Source organism: Tauraco erythrolophus, chromosome 7, assembly GCF_009769465.1.
Source record: "Tauraco erythrolophus isolate bTauEry1 chromosome 7, bTauEry1.pri, whole genome shotgun sequence".
Lineage (NCBI taxonomy): Eukaryota > Metazoa > Chordata > Aves > Musophagiformes > Musophagidae > Tauraco > Tauraco erythrolophus.
In genome coordinates, this window is record NC_141471.1 from 50,081,147 (window position 1) to 50,101,181 (window position 20,035).

General features: G+C 33.8%; 1 protein-coding gene across 3 annotated transcripts in view; it reads right to left on the reverse strand.

The window, feature by feature from the left end:
- ULK4 (unc-51 like kinase 4) overlaps positions 1-20,035 on the reverse strand; it is a 240,899-nt gene that overhangs the window by 138,353 nt on the left and 82,511 nt on the right. For 2 of the 3 annotated variants that reach the window (XM_086614586.1, XM_086614587.1), the window contains exons 27-29: positions 18,126-18,177; positions 17,882-18,026; positions 12,404-12,496 (exon numbers count right to left, since the gene is read on the reverse strand). In XM_086614586.1, the coding sequence (XP_086470712.1) occupies positions 12,404-12,496; positions 17,882-18,026; positions 18,126-18,177 (290 nt within the window). Of the gene's footprint in view, positions 1-12,403; positions 12,497-17,881; positions 18,060-18,125; positions 18,178-20,035 lie in introns of all 3 variants that reach the window. The other variant, XM_086614589.1, reaches the window with a different exon arrangement.

A 20,035-nucleotide genomic window follows, 5' to 3' on the forward strand; every position in this document is an offset into this window, starting at 1 on the left:
TTTCAGTTGTATGTGTTCAAGCTGAGTATTACGCCGAGTTAGGGAAAAAAAAATAGAGTGACATTAACAAAGCTTCTGATCTTGTGTCATTTGAAAAGCAATTTAATAAAGTCATTGTTTTGTTCCTCTAATTAAAAGTCTAGTAATTAAATTTTCTTATTTAGCTCTTATTTTTAACTAAACTTTTTTAGTAAATTCTGTGCTCAAATACAAAACCATAAATTCTTCATGTCCAGATCGCTGTTTTCCTCTGTTATAGGTTGGATTTACCTGTAGGTAGGCTACACCTACAGTGGCAACTGGTCCCTAAATAACAGAAACAGGGCAATATTCTTCTGTAAAAATATAGAGCAGTGAATTTTCCAAAACACTAAGATCTGTGCTCTTAGGTCACTTCATTTTCAAAAATCAGTATATTCTAGTATTGCCATAAGTTTTTATTTTAAAAGACACAGATTGCTACACCTGGAGTAAACCACTAATTAGTCTTTCACTTCTCATTATACTGAATAAATATTTTTCCAGAAGAACAGCAATGCAACAATTAAGACATATCTCACAATAAAAACCAGGACTAAATATACAAACAGAATTTGATTTTGACCCCTGACAAATGTCTTAAGAATTCATGCTCTTTACTTCATGAGGCACTGCAGTCTGTTGTTGTTCATGTCTGTATTTTCGGTCTGGATCGTTCACAAAATAAACCAAACCCACAAGCATACAGATGTGTTTATTATCAGACTGAAAAGTTGCAATAAAGGCGAGAGAATAAACACCGAGGCACAATTTACAATGCTATCTACCATAAAATACATCAGGAAGAAGATTTATCAACCTTATCTTTAGAGGTCCCAACTATTTTAAAGTCAATTTTCTTGAAAATAGTTATTAATCAATTCCAGGTCCTAAGCCTTCTTAGTTACTGTAGTTTACATCTCAAATGACCCAAGAGGCAAGGAAAAAGAGAAGACTTTTGGCCTTTCTGTAGGCAGAAATTTATGTTGGATATAGAATAATTAGATTTTTATTTAATGCTTTACTTCTTGTAGTAGGCAGAAAAGGAAGATAAACACAACAATGAAGATCTGTACATAAAAGAGATATACATCACCATTATTTGATGATTACATTTTAAAGATCTTTCACAAGTGTATAATTCATATTGAACATAGGAAACCTAACAAAGAAAGGCTGACTGCTATTCATAAGCACAAAGGAACAAGATGTGAGAATTAAAATAAACGTACAACTCCATTGTAAGAAAAACATCTCAAGTAGGATACTTCTTCTTTCAAATATCCTGAGTATTTCCTACAACTGTGAAAGTATGTGAAATGAAATTTGAGGAAAATATTTTTCACTAAGAATAATATGAAGATTTGTATTACAGAACCATAGAATGGTTTGAGTTGGAAGGGACCCTAAAGATCATCTACAACCCCCCTGTCATGGGCAGGGACACCTAAATGTACTAATCCATAGCAGTTCTGTTTTTATCATGTATCAGCAGCTGAATTGTTAATAACTTTCAGTAATTATGTGGTGAAATGAAAGGCACTTACTTTCTGTCCCAGATAAGCTCAAAAACTGTCCGGGGCACACATTTACTGGAAGGGTATCAACGTAATCCCAGTCATTTTGTCAGCAGTCTCAGCAAACTTACTGAGGGAGAACAGTTGGTATTTTCAATTCCTGTTTGGTTTCCAGCTTCAAAATTTGTATTTTTATAGAAATATTTGTCTTTTGATATGTCTAAACCACAATATATTTTGTTTCACCAATTTCCGATTATTTCCTACAATTTTACCCTTGCCTATTCACAAGTAGTACAGAATACCTAACCAACAATCCTAAAATAAAGTGTCCCCCTTTTTTATATATAAAATCATAATACAAAATGATTCCCAGTCAGTGAAGCTGTAATCGCAAGAGGGCATGAAAATTAAGCCCAAATATTACAGACCTACAACACGGTATAAAACAAGAAAACACTATGACCAAAAGCTTAAAGCTAAGCTTTAGGTCCACTAAGGGTCTTAATCATAAATAAAAATCTTCGAAGCTCTTTAACAAAGTCACAGCTTCTACAACTGTGCTCTGCGCATTCAGTGGCAATGTCAAACCTCTGCCTTACTGGAATTATATTAATTTCCTGCTTTTTGGGGTATGAAATCTTTGTTTAACTTTTTAAAAGAAATTACATGAAGTTTGGCTCCTTAAAAACATCTGATTTAAAAAAAATTGTATTTCTTTCCCTTGAGTACTAAGTCCTGAGGGATATTTTGCTTGAAAAATTTATATTAATATTTCCATCATGTGTTACATTCATGGTCTCTTGACACCCATGAGTCGATGCTTCCTCCTAGCTTTGAAAAAGAATTGATTTAGTCTACAACATTAAAAATACATATTCAAGACCTTTTCAAAAGCCTATTTTCTTCCTTTCTGACATTATAAAATAACTTCATTCATTCTGATATCAAGGATTTGAGATCTTCAAATTTACATTGTTGATTATACTCAAGAAAGGATAGATGTATTCTCTGAATGTAGTATTTGTGAAGTGCAAGGATCTATAATGGAAAGTAATTTGCGAGGTTATTCCTAGTTGACCAGTACCATCAGAATAGAAACAAACAATCTTCCTCCTGCAATTAAATATTTGCTTTTTTAAAAAAAATTTAAACACAAACTCTGGCTTTCTGTATATAATAAACATAGTTGGTTTGATTGTGGGCCACAAGAATAGTCCAATATTGCCAGTGATACCACCTACACACTACAGCTTATTTCAGTTTCTTCAGTGACATGTTTCAATATGGATACACAGTTGATAATTTTTCTATTCCACTTATCTCTAAGAAACCAAAAAAGGAAAACTATGCATTGATTTACATAATACACAAACTTGTAGAAAATTACACAGACTGATTTACAAAGCCATAAACTGACTGTAGTTTTGATTAACTCAGTTTTCCATGATCATTTTACAGATTTTTTTTTTTTCCTCTCACTGTGCATAACAACCAAAACTGTATTCTGAGCTCTACACTAGAAATCAGAATTTACCGGAGAACAATAGCTCCATTTGAGGACAATTTTCAAAATTTAAGATGAATCTATACCACAATTTGCAAATACATTTAAGAGTATTCTACTCAAACTATCTTAACACATTTTAACATTAGTTTTATTTCACTCTGAAAGGAAACATCTCAACGAAAACTGGACTGTACTAATGCATCCAGTCTTAGACTAACTAACTGGATGATTGTCCTTTCTGCTAAAGGTTGACTTAGGAGACTCAATTCCAAGTCTCTGATCAATTTGAATCAAAAGTGACCTAGTATGTACCCCAGTTACAAGGCTCAACTGAACCAAAACATGTCAATCATCCATTCCGAATTTTTATATTTCATTCAAGTATATCTATGTTTTAATTTAGACAAAATAACATATCTCAATCAAATTTTGTTAAGAGTTCATGTTATCAGAATGGAGAGTAATGAGGACTTAACAATGATATAACAATCAATAAGAGTTCTGTGAAAAAGAAATGCAAATCTTATTTTAAAAATACACATCTCACAGTCAGGCTCTTGGAGTGTCTATAAAAATAACCAAATTTCTTCATAAACTTTCAATATTAGATGAATTAAAACACAATTTCAAGAATAGTCAAGTGATCATGATAATTTCTGATCATCTCCTGAAGTATGAGAAATGATACAATTTTAAAGCTTTTAACTACAATCATATCTTTCTCTGAAAACTGATTTTAAGAAGTATAATACCTCAAGAAATTTTTCAGCTTAATGATGAAGTTCACTAATCATCACAAGTGAAACTGAAGAAAATCTAGTAAATCTTACTTCAGGGAGCCTAAAACTTTTTTTTAGCAAAGCTTTTTAGTGTTGTTGCTGTTAAATCTTGAAGAGTAATATTTTCTACAGTTTTTGCCATAGTTTAGACTGTTATTGTATCCAATTGGAAAATAAGAAAAATAATACCATTCTTCAAGTTTTAAAGACTTGTTGAAGGCAAGGAAGCACAACAATGTTAGTCCTTTCTCCAGTTCTGCTACTTTTTAACAAAATATTAAATAAAAATTGCGTTCAAGTTTTTACAAGTTAATTCTCAGATTTTCATTTAACATTAAATACACCTTGATGTTTCACAAAATTATAATACTGACTATAATAAATCAATAGCTGACTGGACAAGTTATTTCAACCATATGTCAGATACTTTTCCAAAGCTTTTTTTTTTTTTTTTTTTTTAAGCATTTGTGTATTTATAAATTTAAAGTCAAGCCTGACTGATTTCAGTCCTAAGTAGATACAACTCCTTAAAAATAAAATCATCATTTGCTAAATAACTTTAACTGATTTAACATATGAAAAAGCTTTCAACAATTACGAAAAAACTTTGCATCATATGCTCTTAGTCATATGATTCAGTTTCAGGTAGTCCTGCAAGGAGCAGGGAGTTGGACTCAATGATGCTTATGGGTCCCTTCCAACTTGAGATATTCTATGACTCTATGATATGAAAAACACTACAGTATGTCAAGCAACTTTTTCTTGCTTCTGGTCTTCTACAGCTAAGCACTCTCATGCCTGAAAGTGTTGATGCAGAACTATTTACACAAATAAGGACTGCCATTAGTCTTTTACATTAACCAAGATATTTGATTATTATTATTATTATTATCCCTAAGAAACGATAAACGCAATCTCTTGAAAGAAAGAATAAGGGTGAGAAAGTACTTCGTTCTCCAACAAAATCAACACTGTACCCATAATCTTGGAAAATTTCCAAGACAGCAAAGCATTCACTTTACACCTCAGACTTCCAACACTTTGTTAGTCAGATAATGTTAATGAAAGCTTCTGAACCCATATGGTTTTTTGAAAGGTGATCTGTAAGGTGTAAACATAAACACACCCACCTGCTAATTTACTGACCTATGTTTTCAATGCACTAAATAAGGAAGGTGAAGTAAGCCTTACACCTTCAACATAACTCATTTGAGGCTCTTCTCTTTTTACATTTCCTGCAGATCATGACAAAGCAAGAATCAAGGAAGCAGCATAAAGGACGTTACGTGGGTTTGGGGTCTGTTCTAAAATACGGTCTACAGTATTGTAAATCCTTCTACATATTTCTCCCCTCAAAAAATTTCTTAATTTAAAACTAAAAAATCCCAACCAAAAAAAAAACCCCAATCTTTGGATTGATAGAGATGTGGCTGACGAGGGACAAATGGAAGGGAGTGGGGCAAGATAAAAGCAAAAGTTGCAGTTCACACACTAGAGATCGCTTCTTCAGGTAGTCAACTAATATTGATTTCAAGTGTTCTCCATTCCCACAAAATTTCATTCCACTATATGACAAAAGAGCTGTCACAATGTCTGAAGGATGGTAGAAGTTTGAAAGAGAGTAGAACAACAGAAGGCTTGCAAGCCTTCCAGAAAACAAGGCCTTTTCTTCACAGAAGCACTTGTAATCAAGCATCTCTTAGATATTTTTAAAATACTTAAGGAACATCTGAAGGATAAAAGAGCCATTAAAGTGAACTTAAACCATTCATTCAACAATGGGATTAAAATCTGAACTGAAAAATCAAGATCAGCATTTCAGATTTTAATTTGTGTAGAGACGGCAGTCTTACATGTGTGATTATCTCTAACTGTTCTTTCTATACAGAGTCTCTAGAGAGAGAGAGAGAGACTGGTAAATTTTTTGAACTTGCTAAAACCCTAAACCCATTTTCAGTTACTGAAAGAAAGAGGACACAAGGGCAAGTCCATCCTGAGCTGAAAAAAAACTAAGTAAAAATGGAGCTTTTAGAAATAAGTATGAACTATATACCTGTGAAACAATCTTATTTATATTCATTTAATAAAACTGTAAGTAGGTAGAACATCACCATTCAGTATTATGATAACAAGGTTATCCTTCAGTCCTGTGAATATTTCCTCCATTTAAAAATAAAAATCAAGCAAAAAGAAAACTATCTAAAATATATGATTTATCTGTTTTTTAAAAAAAGCACGAGTAAGAAAATATTAAGAAAACATTCAAGAAGAGTAGCATTTCTGAGTTGGATCTGCATGAAGATTTAGGTGTTCTCATGGTCCTAGAATTTTCAGTCATAAAAAGTAAAAGCATCTGTCTTTATATATGTGGAGAGTACGGGTCTAAAATCAGATTTGCAATATTCAGAAATTTATGAAGTAGCATGTGCTGCTTTTTCACTGTAAGAATTTGATGGCATCAAATTAAGTGGCAAGTGCCAGATTAAACAAAGATATTCAAAGAAAATCCCTAAAGATGATAAATCTTCATGTGCAGGTGATCATGCTATGGAATAACTATTAATGCTGAAAATTATTTGTCAAATATCTTTTTGAACCCATGTAAATGAAATGAAAATTACTCATCAATAGCTACCGTCTACAGAACACCACATCTTCTTATATGGCTTCTCAAAAAACAACTCATGGGGGGCTGAGAAAGCCTGCAGAAAGTATTGTCACTCACTTGCCTTCTTCCTATAGTCTTCTCTGGGCACCTACTGTTGAACACAAGACAATGGAAGGATTTGCGGCAGAATTGAATTCACTCAATCTGCAACCTGTAGTACCCTAACCAGCTGACTCTGCCTCATTACGTGCTTATTTTTAATTTGCTATTTATATTCACAATGGCAAAAATTCACTATTGAAAGTAAAAAAAAAAAAAACACAACAAAACCCAAGAATGAATGGTATTTTCTCCTTCTGTTTAATGCTTTACATTAAAAGAGTAAATATGCAAACCTTACAATATGACATTTTTTAATAATTGACTTAAGAGTAACGCCCAATAGTAGCCTCACATTTTTAAAACTTAGACATTCCGCAATTGATCGGTGACACGAAAAAGGAAACAAATTTACAGGTATAAGGTTAATAGCTAATATCTTTACTAAAGGGGAACTTTTATAAAATGTAACACTAAGGAGTCGTGTTTTACACTAAAAACGGTGATTAGTGCTACAGTCGGTACATGACTAGACTATGAGAACTCACTTGCATAATGAACTCTGACCATAGCCTTTGATATCAATTACAATGACGTGCGACTTGACAACAGTGTTATTAGCTGACACATAACTTAACATTTCAAGAATCTGTTTCTGGGAAAGCCTTCCTGCCTGGTGTTATTCAATAAAGCAGCATGTATGCAAATGCTATACCAAATAATAGGAATAGCAAAGATCATACAAACTTGCTGGTTTATATTAGCATTATTTCTCTAACAAGAAAAAACAGGGTTTTTACAACTCGATTTTCATAGATGTGAAACTAGTGTAATGAGAATCAGGTTCAATATCTACATAAATATTCCCCAAAGTTCTAACAAAACTGGATCATCCTCTGACAATCTCTCTTAATCCATCTGCATGATGATTTTCTCACTAACGTTGTATACCTCTCACACATAATTCTACTGTTCAGTGCAGTTGGACTAGGCCCTGTAGGCTTACCTGCTATCAGAACTACTCCATATCATTTTATTCACATTCATTACAGAAAATAAGTAAACACATAAAAACAAAGAAGTAATTTAGAAGCAAACAGATTTACTTTTTAAAGAGAGCACTTCAACCTTAAACTAGAAAAATTAAGATGACTAACAAGAAGAATGAAGTGTTTTTAAGGCAATTAATATAAGCCCATATTAATCAATTCACCAGGAAAGGAAAGCACTGAAGTGCTAGCCCTCTAGTATAATGGCAAACTATAGCAAGTTCAAACATAATCTATGCACGATGCTAACAAGTGCTTGTGAATCAAATCACAATTCTACCAACACAAACCAATTAAAAGCACCCCACTGAACTCCAGAGTTTGGGGTTCTTCTTTTACTATTTGTTTTTTGAAATCGACGGCATGGATGTTAGATCATTTCAGAATATACTGAAATGTTAACAAATGCTAATGCAGAACAGCATGAGGTATGAGAAGTGGATCAATCCATTACTAACACGGACTCTAAAATGTGCCTTTAATGGTCTCTAACAGATAATGCACAGGTATGAACAGTAGTGTCAATGAAGTTTGAAAATTGGACCATTCCTGGAAGATTCCAAAGACATTGTGATAAAGAGTTACTTTAATTAGTCAAGGCAATCTGCTGCAGTGTACAAGGTTGATCCATCTAACATCTTCACAAGTACTAGATCTGTGGCATTTAGAAGCAGCAGGATTTTGTTGCTCTTCTGCACCTTTCTATTTTGTTTTCTACCACCTCTTCCCCTTTTCTAGAGCAATGCCTAATGTCTGTGTGGGAAATTTACAGCAAGGACAGGAGGTGGGGAAGGTTCCTTAATTTGCTCCTCTGTCTTTCAACCCACCATAAATCTAAGAAGGGTCACACCATTAGTTTTTCAATAATTTTTTTCTTCTTCAGGAAATGACCTAAAGAACAGAATATTGGAATGTGTCCCACTCTCATGATGATTATCTGACGCAGTATCTGACATTCCCCTCACCTCCATTCTATCTCCTTTACTGTCTCCCTTCCTTGCAACCAAAACCATTTATTTTAGCAACCCATAAAAATCAGACTCCATAGAATGTTTAGCTTTTGGATGTATTAATGTCATAAAATGCTGTAAGTTTCTGACTAAAGGTAAGTCAAGCAGATGCATAAAAGAGCACACAGTGAAATACATAGCTACATTTCATAACATTATCTATGAGACCAAGAGCCATGTTAAGAATCATGATCCAGTGTAAGTTTCCTGGAGTAGCACAGTATAAAACAGTTAAGAATAGCTAATCGATAAACCATATCAACAGAAATTAAGAAATTCACATCAAGTCCTCTTCAGAACAAGAAAAAACTAGCAATCATTACAGACCACAACAAAACAATCTACAATACTCAAAAGCAGGAACCAAAGAAAATCCCAACACTTAATAGATTATGACTGACTTTCTATCTGTATGTATAACCTATACATTAAGTTGATAAAAACACAAAGGAAAAGGTATCTTATGATACTGCTTCTTTGACTATAGACTTGGCATGGTTAAATCAGATCTCACCCTGCTGCAGACATTTGCTCCCACTGTGAGAAGTTCAGTTCCTCGAACAACTCCTTACACAAGTACAATCCACCACGAGTAATTGACAAAGGAAAAAAAACCTAATGCAAATTTCCAGTAGTCCAGAAATTAATAATTAACCGAAGCTATACATTTCCTTAATATCAGTGATTTCTTTTAAAAATCAGTCTCAAAATAGCTAAATATGAACTCTGCTATTAATTCTCACACTGGTTTTTATGTCCACAATTTTTCTTATCACAAAACATCAAAAAATTCTTGAAGAAAACAAGGTAATATTTAGGAGACCCACAACAGAATACTGTTAACACTCTTAAAGCCAGGCTATTAGCTTTGAGCCAAGTATAAAAAAGGCAACTGATGGACAAACTGTGTTCAAAGCTAATCCTTCCAGTATTTGCTATTTTCTTAGTAAACAAACTCTACGTGAGGTTTTATCAGACAGCAATCGTTGCATGATGTAAAAACACCTATATAAGGGAAACACTTGACTCATTTCTACTCTAAACTCATCAAAGTGAAAACAAATAAGAAAACACTTGTCCTTCTCTAAACCTGGATTTTCTTCCTGTGGATGCTCATATGACCACATGTCCAAATACTTAATGTGCTCATAGAAATACATTAAAGGTTTTTTTTACAGCTACCATCTTACACATGCTGGAACTTACGTTTGTGAGAGATCTAATTCTGCAGCACATAAATGCGATATCACTAGAATTCTCCACTGCCAAATTGAAAAGCAATAGAGTGGAAGAGCTCCCGTAATACAGAATGTTAAAAATAACCTCAACAGTGAAGCAACGGCAAAGATTACAAGGGGTTGTTTCTGTATTCTTACAAAATATTAATTATTAAAGGCATTCAAAATATGTACTACACATTAGCAGTATTTTATCATGAGCTTACTATACACTAAAAATATAATATTTGAATATCTGTGCCTCTGTCATATAGAACAAACTGGCTGTAATAGAAAAAAAGAAGTGTCAAAAAATTGTAAAAAAAAGATTGAATGTTTTTCCTCTGATATCACAACAAGTTACCTGATTTACAGTATCAGCTATGAAAAAAATGAAACAAAAGATTGGCATGCATCTGTCTCCTTTCAAGTGCTAAAATAAGAACAGCTTCAATGCTGATATGTTAGGTGAACATGCCTGAGAACAAGCTATCATATGGAACAAAATAAATAAAACAGAGCAGCCCTCATCCTCCTCTCAATTCACTCATTTCAAAATAAAGTTAATAATAATAGCTATTTTTGAAAGACATGGAAATAATAAGGTAAACAGTAATTCAACATTTTGTAATTTTATAATTCTTTCGCTATCACCATTTTTATTCGTTTAAAGTAAGTCACTGCAGAAAGCATCCACCCTTGAAAGCTGGACATTGCGGATGAAAGGTAAGCTTGCAGAAGTCACAGAAACTCATTGAAAAGTGACTCACATCACTGTCACGAGTACTGAAATATAGCAGAGTTTTTCCACAAAGAACAAATGTAATCCCAAAGGATTTGTGTCCAATGTTACTTATTTACTTCCCATCACAATTAATCACAGATACTTTCCATGTGCCTAATGAAAGGGACAAAAGCACATGCCTTGAGTAACTCTGAATAATTCTATGCATAGTGGTTAATCAGCCATCAAACCAAAACAGAATCAATTGTGATCTATGTTCACTGTAACATGTATCTGGTTTCTGATTTGTTAACGAGTGGTTTGTGCAAATACGAATATATTATTGACCTCTGTCACTCTTTTGATGCATCAGCATCTTCCAGATAAATTTATTTAGAAGTCAAAGAATCAAGAGGAACACAAGCCAAGAGAATTGCATAAACTCCACTCCTTCAGAAATCTAGTCAAACAAATTATTCAGCGAAAGTAAAGGAAGAGGGCCAGTAAGACGTGTGAGAAACAGAACCATTTACAGATGTGTTAGTATCTGGAATCTAGCAGTCCATTCTTAAATAACTGGTATTTAAAATTAGTAATAGTTCATTGGATATCTTCAGCTGCTATTTAGTAACATAAAGAAAAGAATTGCTGTCCACTGTAAGAAGACAAGGATGACTGTGCATTCACTATCTACCTACAAGGGCAAATATACACAATTTCTCAAATAAAGAGGATTCATTAGGCAGAGGAAAACTGCTGCTATAATAGCCAGCATTCTAGTTACAGAAATATTTTTTATAACTCTTAAAGTATTACAATATCTGTAGGCTAATTCTAAAAACAGAAAGCTGTATTATTTGTTTGCACAATACATAAAATCCTGCAGAAGCATAAACAGCTTGCACACAATCAAAAAAATTAAGTACATTTACTGTATTCAAACCATTTAAAATCTCAAGCCACTCTATTTCTAGTTCATTTTTAGTTTACTTATTATATTAAAGCACTGTTCACAGTAGCATCATGATTAAAAGAGGAATGTTTTCATCTTTCGTAATAAAAACAGTGGGGAAAAAAAATTTCCTTATGTTTTTTTAATCTTGTGCTCATTTCAACTAATCAAAGCAAGACAGTATGGTATGCAGTGACTTCTTAGCTGTAACGCTATCTGACACCATGAAGAGACAATGGTGAGTGCAAGATCTGGACAGACCCAGGAAGAGGAATAGTTGCATGTGTGCATGTGTATGTGAGAGAGATGCCTCCTTATTAATATCAATAAATGCAGTTTAAGTTCTATACTACTTTTTTATTATTATTTATTTATTTATTTATTTTTGGTCCATCACAGCCTAAACTCCAGAAACAGAAGAAAGAGACATTAAGATACTTTTAAACATACATAGTGTACCTATACCAAACATTAAAATCTGTATTTAGGAACTTAAAAGGGTAGCTACATTTGCAGAACAACAGAACGCCTTTGAAGTGAATTGACTGGTCTAGACCTTTTACAAACACACCACCTTTGTTCTAGTACAAATATGCTTAGCTGGACAACAGTTTTGATAATGTTTTGGTATTCATTTTTAAAAGTTTTTAATTATAATTTTAATGTTAAAATTATTATGATTTTGTATTTAGTGTTTCATTGGCTAAATCCATATTAAAATAACCAAGATAATATAAAATTGGCACAAAAGATGTAAGATTATATTCTATAACAAATACATTCTAAGGATTTTCTAAATCTTCTAAGTGCTAGTCAGAGTAGTACGATAGTGAGATCTAAGTTATTTTCAATTCCTAAGAGAGAAAAATTAATTGAAACAGAAAGAACCCAGAAAACCAGAGAAAGCATAGTTGTATCACCTCACAGAAGCAGGGCTGTGCTCAGTCAGGGCCACCAACAGTTTGAGAGCATACATTGGTACTGGGTCCGGAGCCATCAGAATGTGCTCATACCTGAAAGGGAAGGGGGAAAAGGGGTAGTAACAGTAAAAAAAAAAAGTCAAGAGATGCGTGTTAAAGAGCTGATATTCAAAATACATCATTTCCCATTTTCAAACTTCATAATAACCACATTGGAAATACAATGCTGTTTGGAAACGTACAAAGCAATAAACAAGACTTAAAACCAGTATTTAAAGATCAGCATCAGAATAACTTTACATGCAGCATTAATAAAAAACACACTATTTTTGAGTGATATACACGATTACAAAATACGTAATAATAGATCTATTTATAAAATATATACCTGTTTCTATAAATATGAATTATATTCAATATATATTTACAAAACATGCATTTTTGTCTATGTGCATGTGATTTATTCATTTATATTACATATTTTTATATACAAAAAACCCTAATCTTCAAGACACAAGTAGAAACCAAGTCTCAAAATATTAGGCAGAAGATTTATTGGGTGCTCATTAACTAGCTTATATATGATTAAGCTCTATCTTTCATTTACATAGTGATTTTTCTCAAAATGAAATATTTTATTTACAGAATACTCACATTGAGCTTTATGTCTATTTCAAATTTCAAAAAATATTGCTTTAACTACAGCATACTTCCATTCTTCAAGTAATATGGTACAGAATACAAAAATACTTCAAATTAATGTTTATTGAGAGCTATAGCGGTGAAGATAAAACTACAAGAAAAACATCTATGAAACATTTCCAAATACCACCTCATGGAAATCTTGGTAAGGGAAAACAGGCTGCTGAAAACCAAAACAGACCTTGCTGTTACTGCTAACATTCCAGTAATGCCCACCCCAACAAACAGAGCTATTTTTATTTTGTTTAAATCAAAACGTATCTGGAGGGCAACAGGGATACAACGATGCAAGATAGAAAGATGTAAGCATAAAAAAGCCACAGACTCAGCCCTGTCAAAACACCGTCTTTGATTGCAAACAGCACTATTCGAAACGTGGAATTAATAGAACTGGAAGCATAAATCTCTTCACTTGCAAGAAAAACTATGAAGAATTAATCAGGTACAAATGAAAAGATGATTTGTAGGAAAACAAGGTAGGTAATCATGTTTTGTGCAACAAAACGCTTCTGCTACATTTTTTCTTTTTGTGTTCTGATAGGAGGAGAGGGTGGAATCAAGCAAATCACCGAGAATTTTACGTCACATCTTGAGATCCCTACTGCAGGCTGAACTGAGGAATCTGGATCACTTCATACCACCTGGGTGTTGGCATGTACCCTACTGCATGCTAGCTCTTCACTGGAATGAAGATCCCCTCTCCCCAGGCACCACACCTCAGCACTCTGATTTACACAGGAAGGAAACCTAGAAGGAGATGTGGTGCTTTCCAGCCAAGTCTCTGACCTGGATGACTCCAAGACAAGGAGGGTGAAGCACACCAGCTGTGCATTCTTGATGTAGCCTGTTGTTGCTCCTTCACAGGGGCTAACATTCCTACACAAGCACAAGCCTATGGGCGATGTGTCACGGCTACTACGTATTAGCTCGAATGTGGTGCTGTAAAGTTGCAACCCACACTGGAGAATCTACACAATTAACCAACTAGAAATAAGTCTTGGCTTCATGTCATCAGTGATTAAAATCTCACCTTTATAAATAACAGATTTCAGTTCCTGAAAGAAAACTATTTCTCATTGGCAACTAAAAAGTCCCTTTCTTCATAAAAGAAGAAAATACTATAATGCATTAGTAGACATTGATCCTGGAAGCCCTACACGTGAGTAATAAATATCCCTACCAAACATAATGGAACTATTCATATTTTTTCAGAAACCATGACTAAATCTTTTGAGGCAAGCAAAGATTCTATCAAGTGACTTAGGTGCCTGAAGTCATTTGCTCACTGCATAAGATATGGATTTAGGTCTTCAAAACAGTAATTCCTAATAGTAATAATGAATGAATCAGCCATGCTAGCTTAAAGATCTGACACTTGGCAATATACTTGCTTTATTATAAACACATCAGTACCTTCCCTTAACAGAGTCCACTTTAAACAATTTTAAGCCTTCTATGTATTACATTTGAGAGAGACTATTATTGTTGTGCACACTTAGCATCCTAATTCCTTAAGATTCAACAAAATCAGTCTCACTTTATTTCCTTTTACTTGAAATTCTACAACCTCCATCCCCCAAGACAACATTAGTAAAGGATATTTCTAAGGAAAGGTGCATGATTCATCAAACCAAATATCTTGTGAGAAAATGCAGATTACTAAAGTAAATGTATTAGCAATTAATATAAACACATTGCCTGAATAAAGGCCATTAGGAACTTCGAACATGTGAATCTTCTTCTGAAGGGAAAATATTCTGTGCTTGAGATACTTTGCTAAATGAATGAGTTCATCCAATGATTTCCCTGCCACTTCAAAACACAAACCAGTTTAGTAACAATAATTTCAGAAAGCATTTTGTAAGACTTCTGGAAACTCTAGGTACTACACTGAAAAGTGTTATTTTGTCAATCTTTCTATAAGCAACAGTGACAAGAGGACCTAAAGATTTGGGGATACAGATTCTCTTAAGCTCTTAAAAAAGACTGAATATTTTATCTACAAACTATCTCAAGTATCCTGGACTTTTTTACTTGCAGAACTGGATTGGCAGTCTACTAAGAACTACATAATATTTCAAATGAAATAAAATTTTATTTACACATTCCTCTCCTTTTGCTGGTTCTGGCTGAAATTTCAAATGCTATCTAACTAGGAGTATTAAGAATTAAATGAAAGAGAGCTGATTTTTCAACTTCTGATTAAAAAAATCTGGATATATAACAGATAGTATTTCCCTTGTATTAATTTTCTACAGCTGAAAGTTTCATTTTGGTTATGAAATGCTCAGGAAAATCACCTTTCAGTGAACTCAAATTTAACAACACTATTTCATTCAATTCAGTCAAAATCCTATGAAGAAAACTTTCTGATCCACAAATGCACAAACATTCAAAGGAATTATAATTTTATTGATGATGCAGAAGATGAGAAAAAAAGTGGTAACCACTGCTTTCCTGCGTTTATCTCAAAATGAAGACCATTTCTATTTCATGCATAGTGACCAAAATTCTATTTCCTATGTTAGTTTTTTCATTTAAACAAATTAACTTGTGGAAGATATTTATGAAATACATATACAAATGAGTATCATTATAATCTTCATTAAAAAGAACATCATATGTTAAATCCAGATGATCCTCCCTCCCGTATTCATCAGCTTTCAGTTTTTAAAAAGCAGAATCAAAATGGTTGAAATATCTACTTCCCCAGACAGACTGCCATGAACAAACAGCCATTGCATGCCTCCTCTCCTCTTTTGACTGTGAACCAGCTGAGTCACACACTGTCTCGTTCTTTGTCCAGCAATAGAAAGACTAAACAACATCAGCAAATAAACACCTCTTCAGCCTCCAAATACAAGCTAGTTATCTCTTCACTTCCAGTCTCAGAGTTTTCAAGTAACTCTTACTTCTTGGGATAGAGCTTTACATTATTTTTATGAGTAGGTTACACTGAACCTTAGACCTATTATCTCTTTAGATTTAGGCCAGACTCCTTTGCATTCTGATAAAGCTTCTTTTGAGAACTGTAGAGAACGTATGAGGATTCATTCCTACCTCCCATCAACATTTTCTTATCCATACCTAGAACACTGCTGAACAAAACCTACCTTTCATGTCCTTTGACATCGAAAGCAGCTGCTTTGGTCTTTTCTTAGTTTCTTTTTTACTCTTCTCCAAACTGAGTTTTGAGGCTTTCAATTCAAAACTGAGTTTGAGTTTTCTTTTCTACAGAAAATCCTCAAATCCTCCTCTGCTTTTTGTTCCCTCTGTGCCTTCTTGCATTGATTACCTGCTCCCCACAGGTGAACATATTTACTAGGGATTATCTCAACCCACAGGTTCAAATAATGTATTAAATATGCAGATACTAGTTAACTCTTTCTGAATCACTGGAAGATTTACGTACTGTTTTACTATGCTCCTAAGCTAGAGTAAAATTTGTTTATACCAAGTTGCAATATATTCCAAATATGATAAACTTCAGTATTTATTTTCTTGAGATAATCTCAAAGTTTTCCAAATACAAGTATCATCATCTCTACTGGTGAGATAAAGGAACTGATTCAGGAAATACTTCAAGCCTGGAACCAACATTCTGAGCTACTGCAAGACCCTTTTCATGCATATATTCTATTTTTAAAATAATACTTCCGGTTTCCATTTTAATTCATATTGATAAACTCTGTATTTCCCAGAGAAAAAAAATAATGTGAAGAAAGGTGTGAAAATCAGCTTCTCTATTGAGCTCTAAGATTTCCTTCCCAGTCCCTCTCACAGAGAAAAGATTACACATCTTGCATGGACAGAACTTTGGTCCTCAAACTGTAAGAACATCGGTCAATTAAAAAGAGACAGTCTCATTTTTGGGGAAGGCACTGTGTTTCTGATCATAATCCAGCATCCATTTCTCCACCCTTCTGCCCTTCTCCACTTAATGTAGGAGTGGGGAAGAATTTTCTCACTTAGAGCAGCTAAGTATTTAAAATTATTAACTTTTGAGGACCACACATTAAAATACACTGTAACATTAGAATAATGTGAAAGATAAATGATAACTCATCTTGCATTCGTGCTTTCCTTCCTTCTACTCACAGATGTTACCAGCTCACAGTATGCATGTGCACACACAGAGAGCTGTCTTTATGCTCACCTGCAAGTCATTTTGAAATGACAGGCCTCATTTGACCATAAACCATATAAATTAAGTTCCGAGCTGCATCTGGCCCACAGGCTGTAGTTTCATCTCCTCTTAAGGTTTTTTTCAGCTGCTTGGGGCAGCAGGGAAGGAAAGCCATTTAGAGGCAATAACTCCTGAGTGGATCATGCAAGACTAATTCATTCTGTACTATTCATTTTTAAAAAGTTATATGCCATTCCATATGATTTCAGAACATCTTACGTGAGGGCACAATATCCAAAACAGACAAAAAGGTGTTGCTGTTATAATGTTCTGACTGTATTAGTGGAACAAAGAGGAGGATTTAAATCACAGTCTGAAAGCTAGGGGAAACTTGTTTTACTTCAAGAGCAGCCAGAGGCACAGTATCAGAAATGAGTGTCACACAGAAGCTGTGTTTGTGTTTCGTATATGACAAAGTACTAAATAAACCTATGAGAGAGACACTGGGCAGAGAACTCTGGCAGCAGTTAATTGCTATTCCTCTTTTCGTTTTGCCATTTAAACATAAAAAGCATAGATAAAACAAATACGCTGTCAAAATGGATTGAGTATCAAGTTATTCCCGGTTACAGGAGCAATATTATACTTACTGAGGCAGCAATAAATCTCTAATGAGAGACAGAAGCTTGCTGTTTGAGTCGAGGCTCTCCCCTTTCTCCTCAGCCATGACCTCGTAGCTTAAAAGCAGTGATGTGGCTTCTGAGAGCAACCGCAAGCTGAAGAGTCTCCATTCCACTTGAAAATAAAGGTGCCAAGAATGTGACCACACTGAAGTCTAATTAAAACAAAATGTGGAATTCATGGAAACTGTAGTTGATGTGGCCATATACTTACCATTCTGACTGTGGACCAAAGAAACTAGTGGTGGGAGGATACAGTCTACAACCTAAAACACAGAATTAGAAAGATCTGGCTTAGATTACTCACAGGGAAAAAAATAGAAGAGATACACACTATCATCTGTGTTTATTCCACTGCTAGAGTCCTTGATCAAAGAGATGAATAATCATGGAAATTCATCCATAATCACACATATAAAGCCAAGTTCACTTTTCTCTGGTAAGCTGTCATTAAGTTAAAGATAGTAATGTACTTATATATAGAAAACAACAGTAATTTTGGTATAATTCATTAAGACTGAATTTTAATTTAAAATATAGAATTCAGTGCAGATTTAAGATATTAAGAGTATTAGAATATCTATTAATCCTGATGCTTTAATCTCTAAACTAATCATCAAATAGAGTTCAGAAGAAACATCCTTCTAAAACAATAGTCCTGCATAGAACTAAAACACATAAGGAAAGATGTATTATTTCTAATGAAATATTCTTCAGCTTAGTAGAGTCTTGATAAAATTTTAACTTCCCCCATTCTGCTAGTACAGTCTTCCATTAAAATTTAAATTTACAGACTTAAGATTTGAAATATGAAAAAAAAAAATAATCCAGTCAATTCTTTATTGTCCATGAATGTATTGTTACAGATTAATCATCTGTCACAGGACTAGTCAGCTTAGTTCCATCTGAAATCAACTTACAGCAAACTAGGCTACAACTCAGTTTTATGTACCTAATATTACAAAAATAGTGCATCATTAGTATTCTCCATAAAAGAATGAACTGCTAAGTCTTAAGTCATTGGTAAAACGTAATTTATTTGGACAGGACATGATTTGGTTTTAGGGAGAGGATGGACGGACAGCCCTGCAATTTTTAAGTATGCATCACAGACACACAGCTTGTCCTTGCATTTATTTATAAAAATAAAATTACTGTGTAGGTTCTCACTACACCATGGACAGGATTTGGTGTAACAAGACAGCTTCATAATCTTCTATGTGGGTTTTTATAGTGATTAATACTAGAAAATAGAATTTCTCTGGATTTATGCAGCTATTAATAAACTTCCAGAGAAGCTGAGGGTCACTAAATGAAGTTGGCCTCCAGTCAGCAATAACTACAATTAGCAACTATTTCATTGCTAGTTGGTGGTTTCTGTTAAAGGAATCTCTGACATTAACAGATTCATTTAGCCTAGCGTTTTGTCATTTCTGAAAAAACTAACAAAAGATGCCTTTGTTACATACTTTCAATAAAAGAGGTAAAGTTCTCTGCTTGAGGTATGGAAGTCAAACCACACTTACAAGTACAAATAGCCTTTATGATATATAGTGCTATATATCATAGATCTAGTGACTTTTGTAACACTTCGTAATTTTGAAATATATCAGTCTTTTCAGTTAATATGCAATAAGATAAATAACAAACCTACATTGCAATCTCACAACTCTGTTAGGCAGGTTTCTAAACTGTTCTACAAATGGTAATCTATCAGTTACAACATACCTGTGTGGTAGGATTAAAAAAAAAAAAAAGTATGTACTTAAGGTCTTTCAGTCAAAAAAAACAGTTCAGTCTACTACAATGCTTCTCAAAAGAAGTACATTTAAGTGATAAATTAAAGGTGTGAGACAGAAAAGAGGCAAAAAAGCAGCTCTAAATTGTCTGAAGCAATGTAGGGACTCAGAATATTATTAATATTATGCAGCAGCAGCATTGACTCAGACTGACACGGATTAAGAGGTGGCAGTATACAGCACCATGATGCAACTTCAATTTCTACAACTCCTAATCTTCTTTCACTTTCATCTAGTAGTAACGGCAGTCTTTCCACATTAGCAAGTGCAGTTAAGCCAGCCATAAGTCTTTCCTAAGATAAGTATATTTTAAACTGTCATTGTA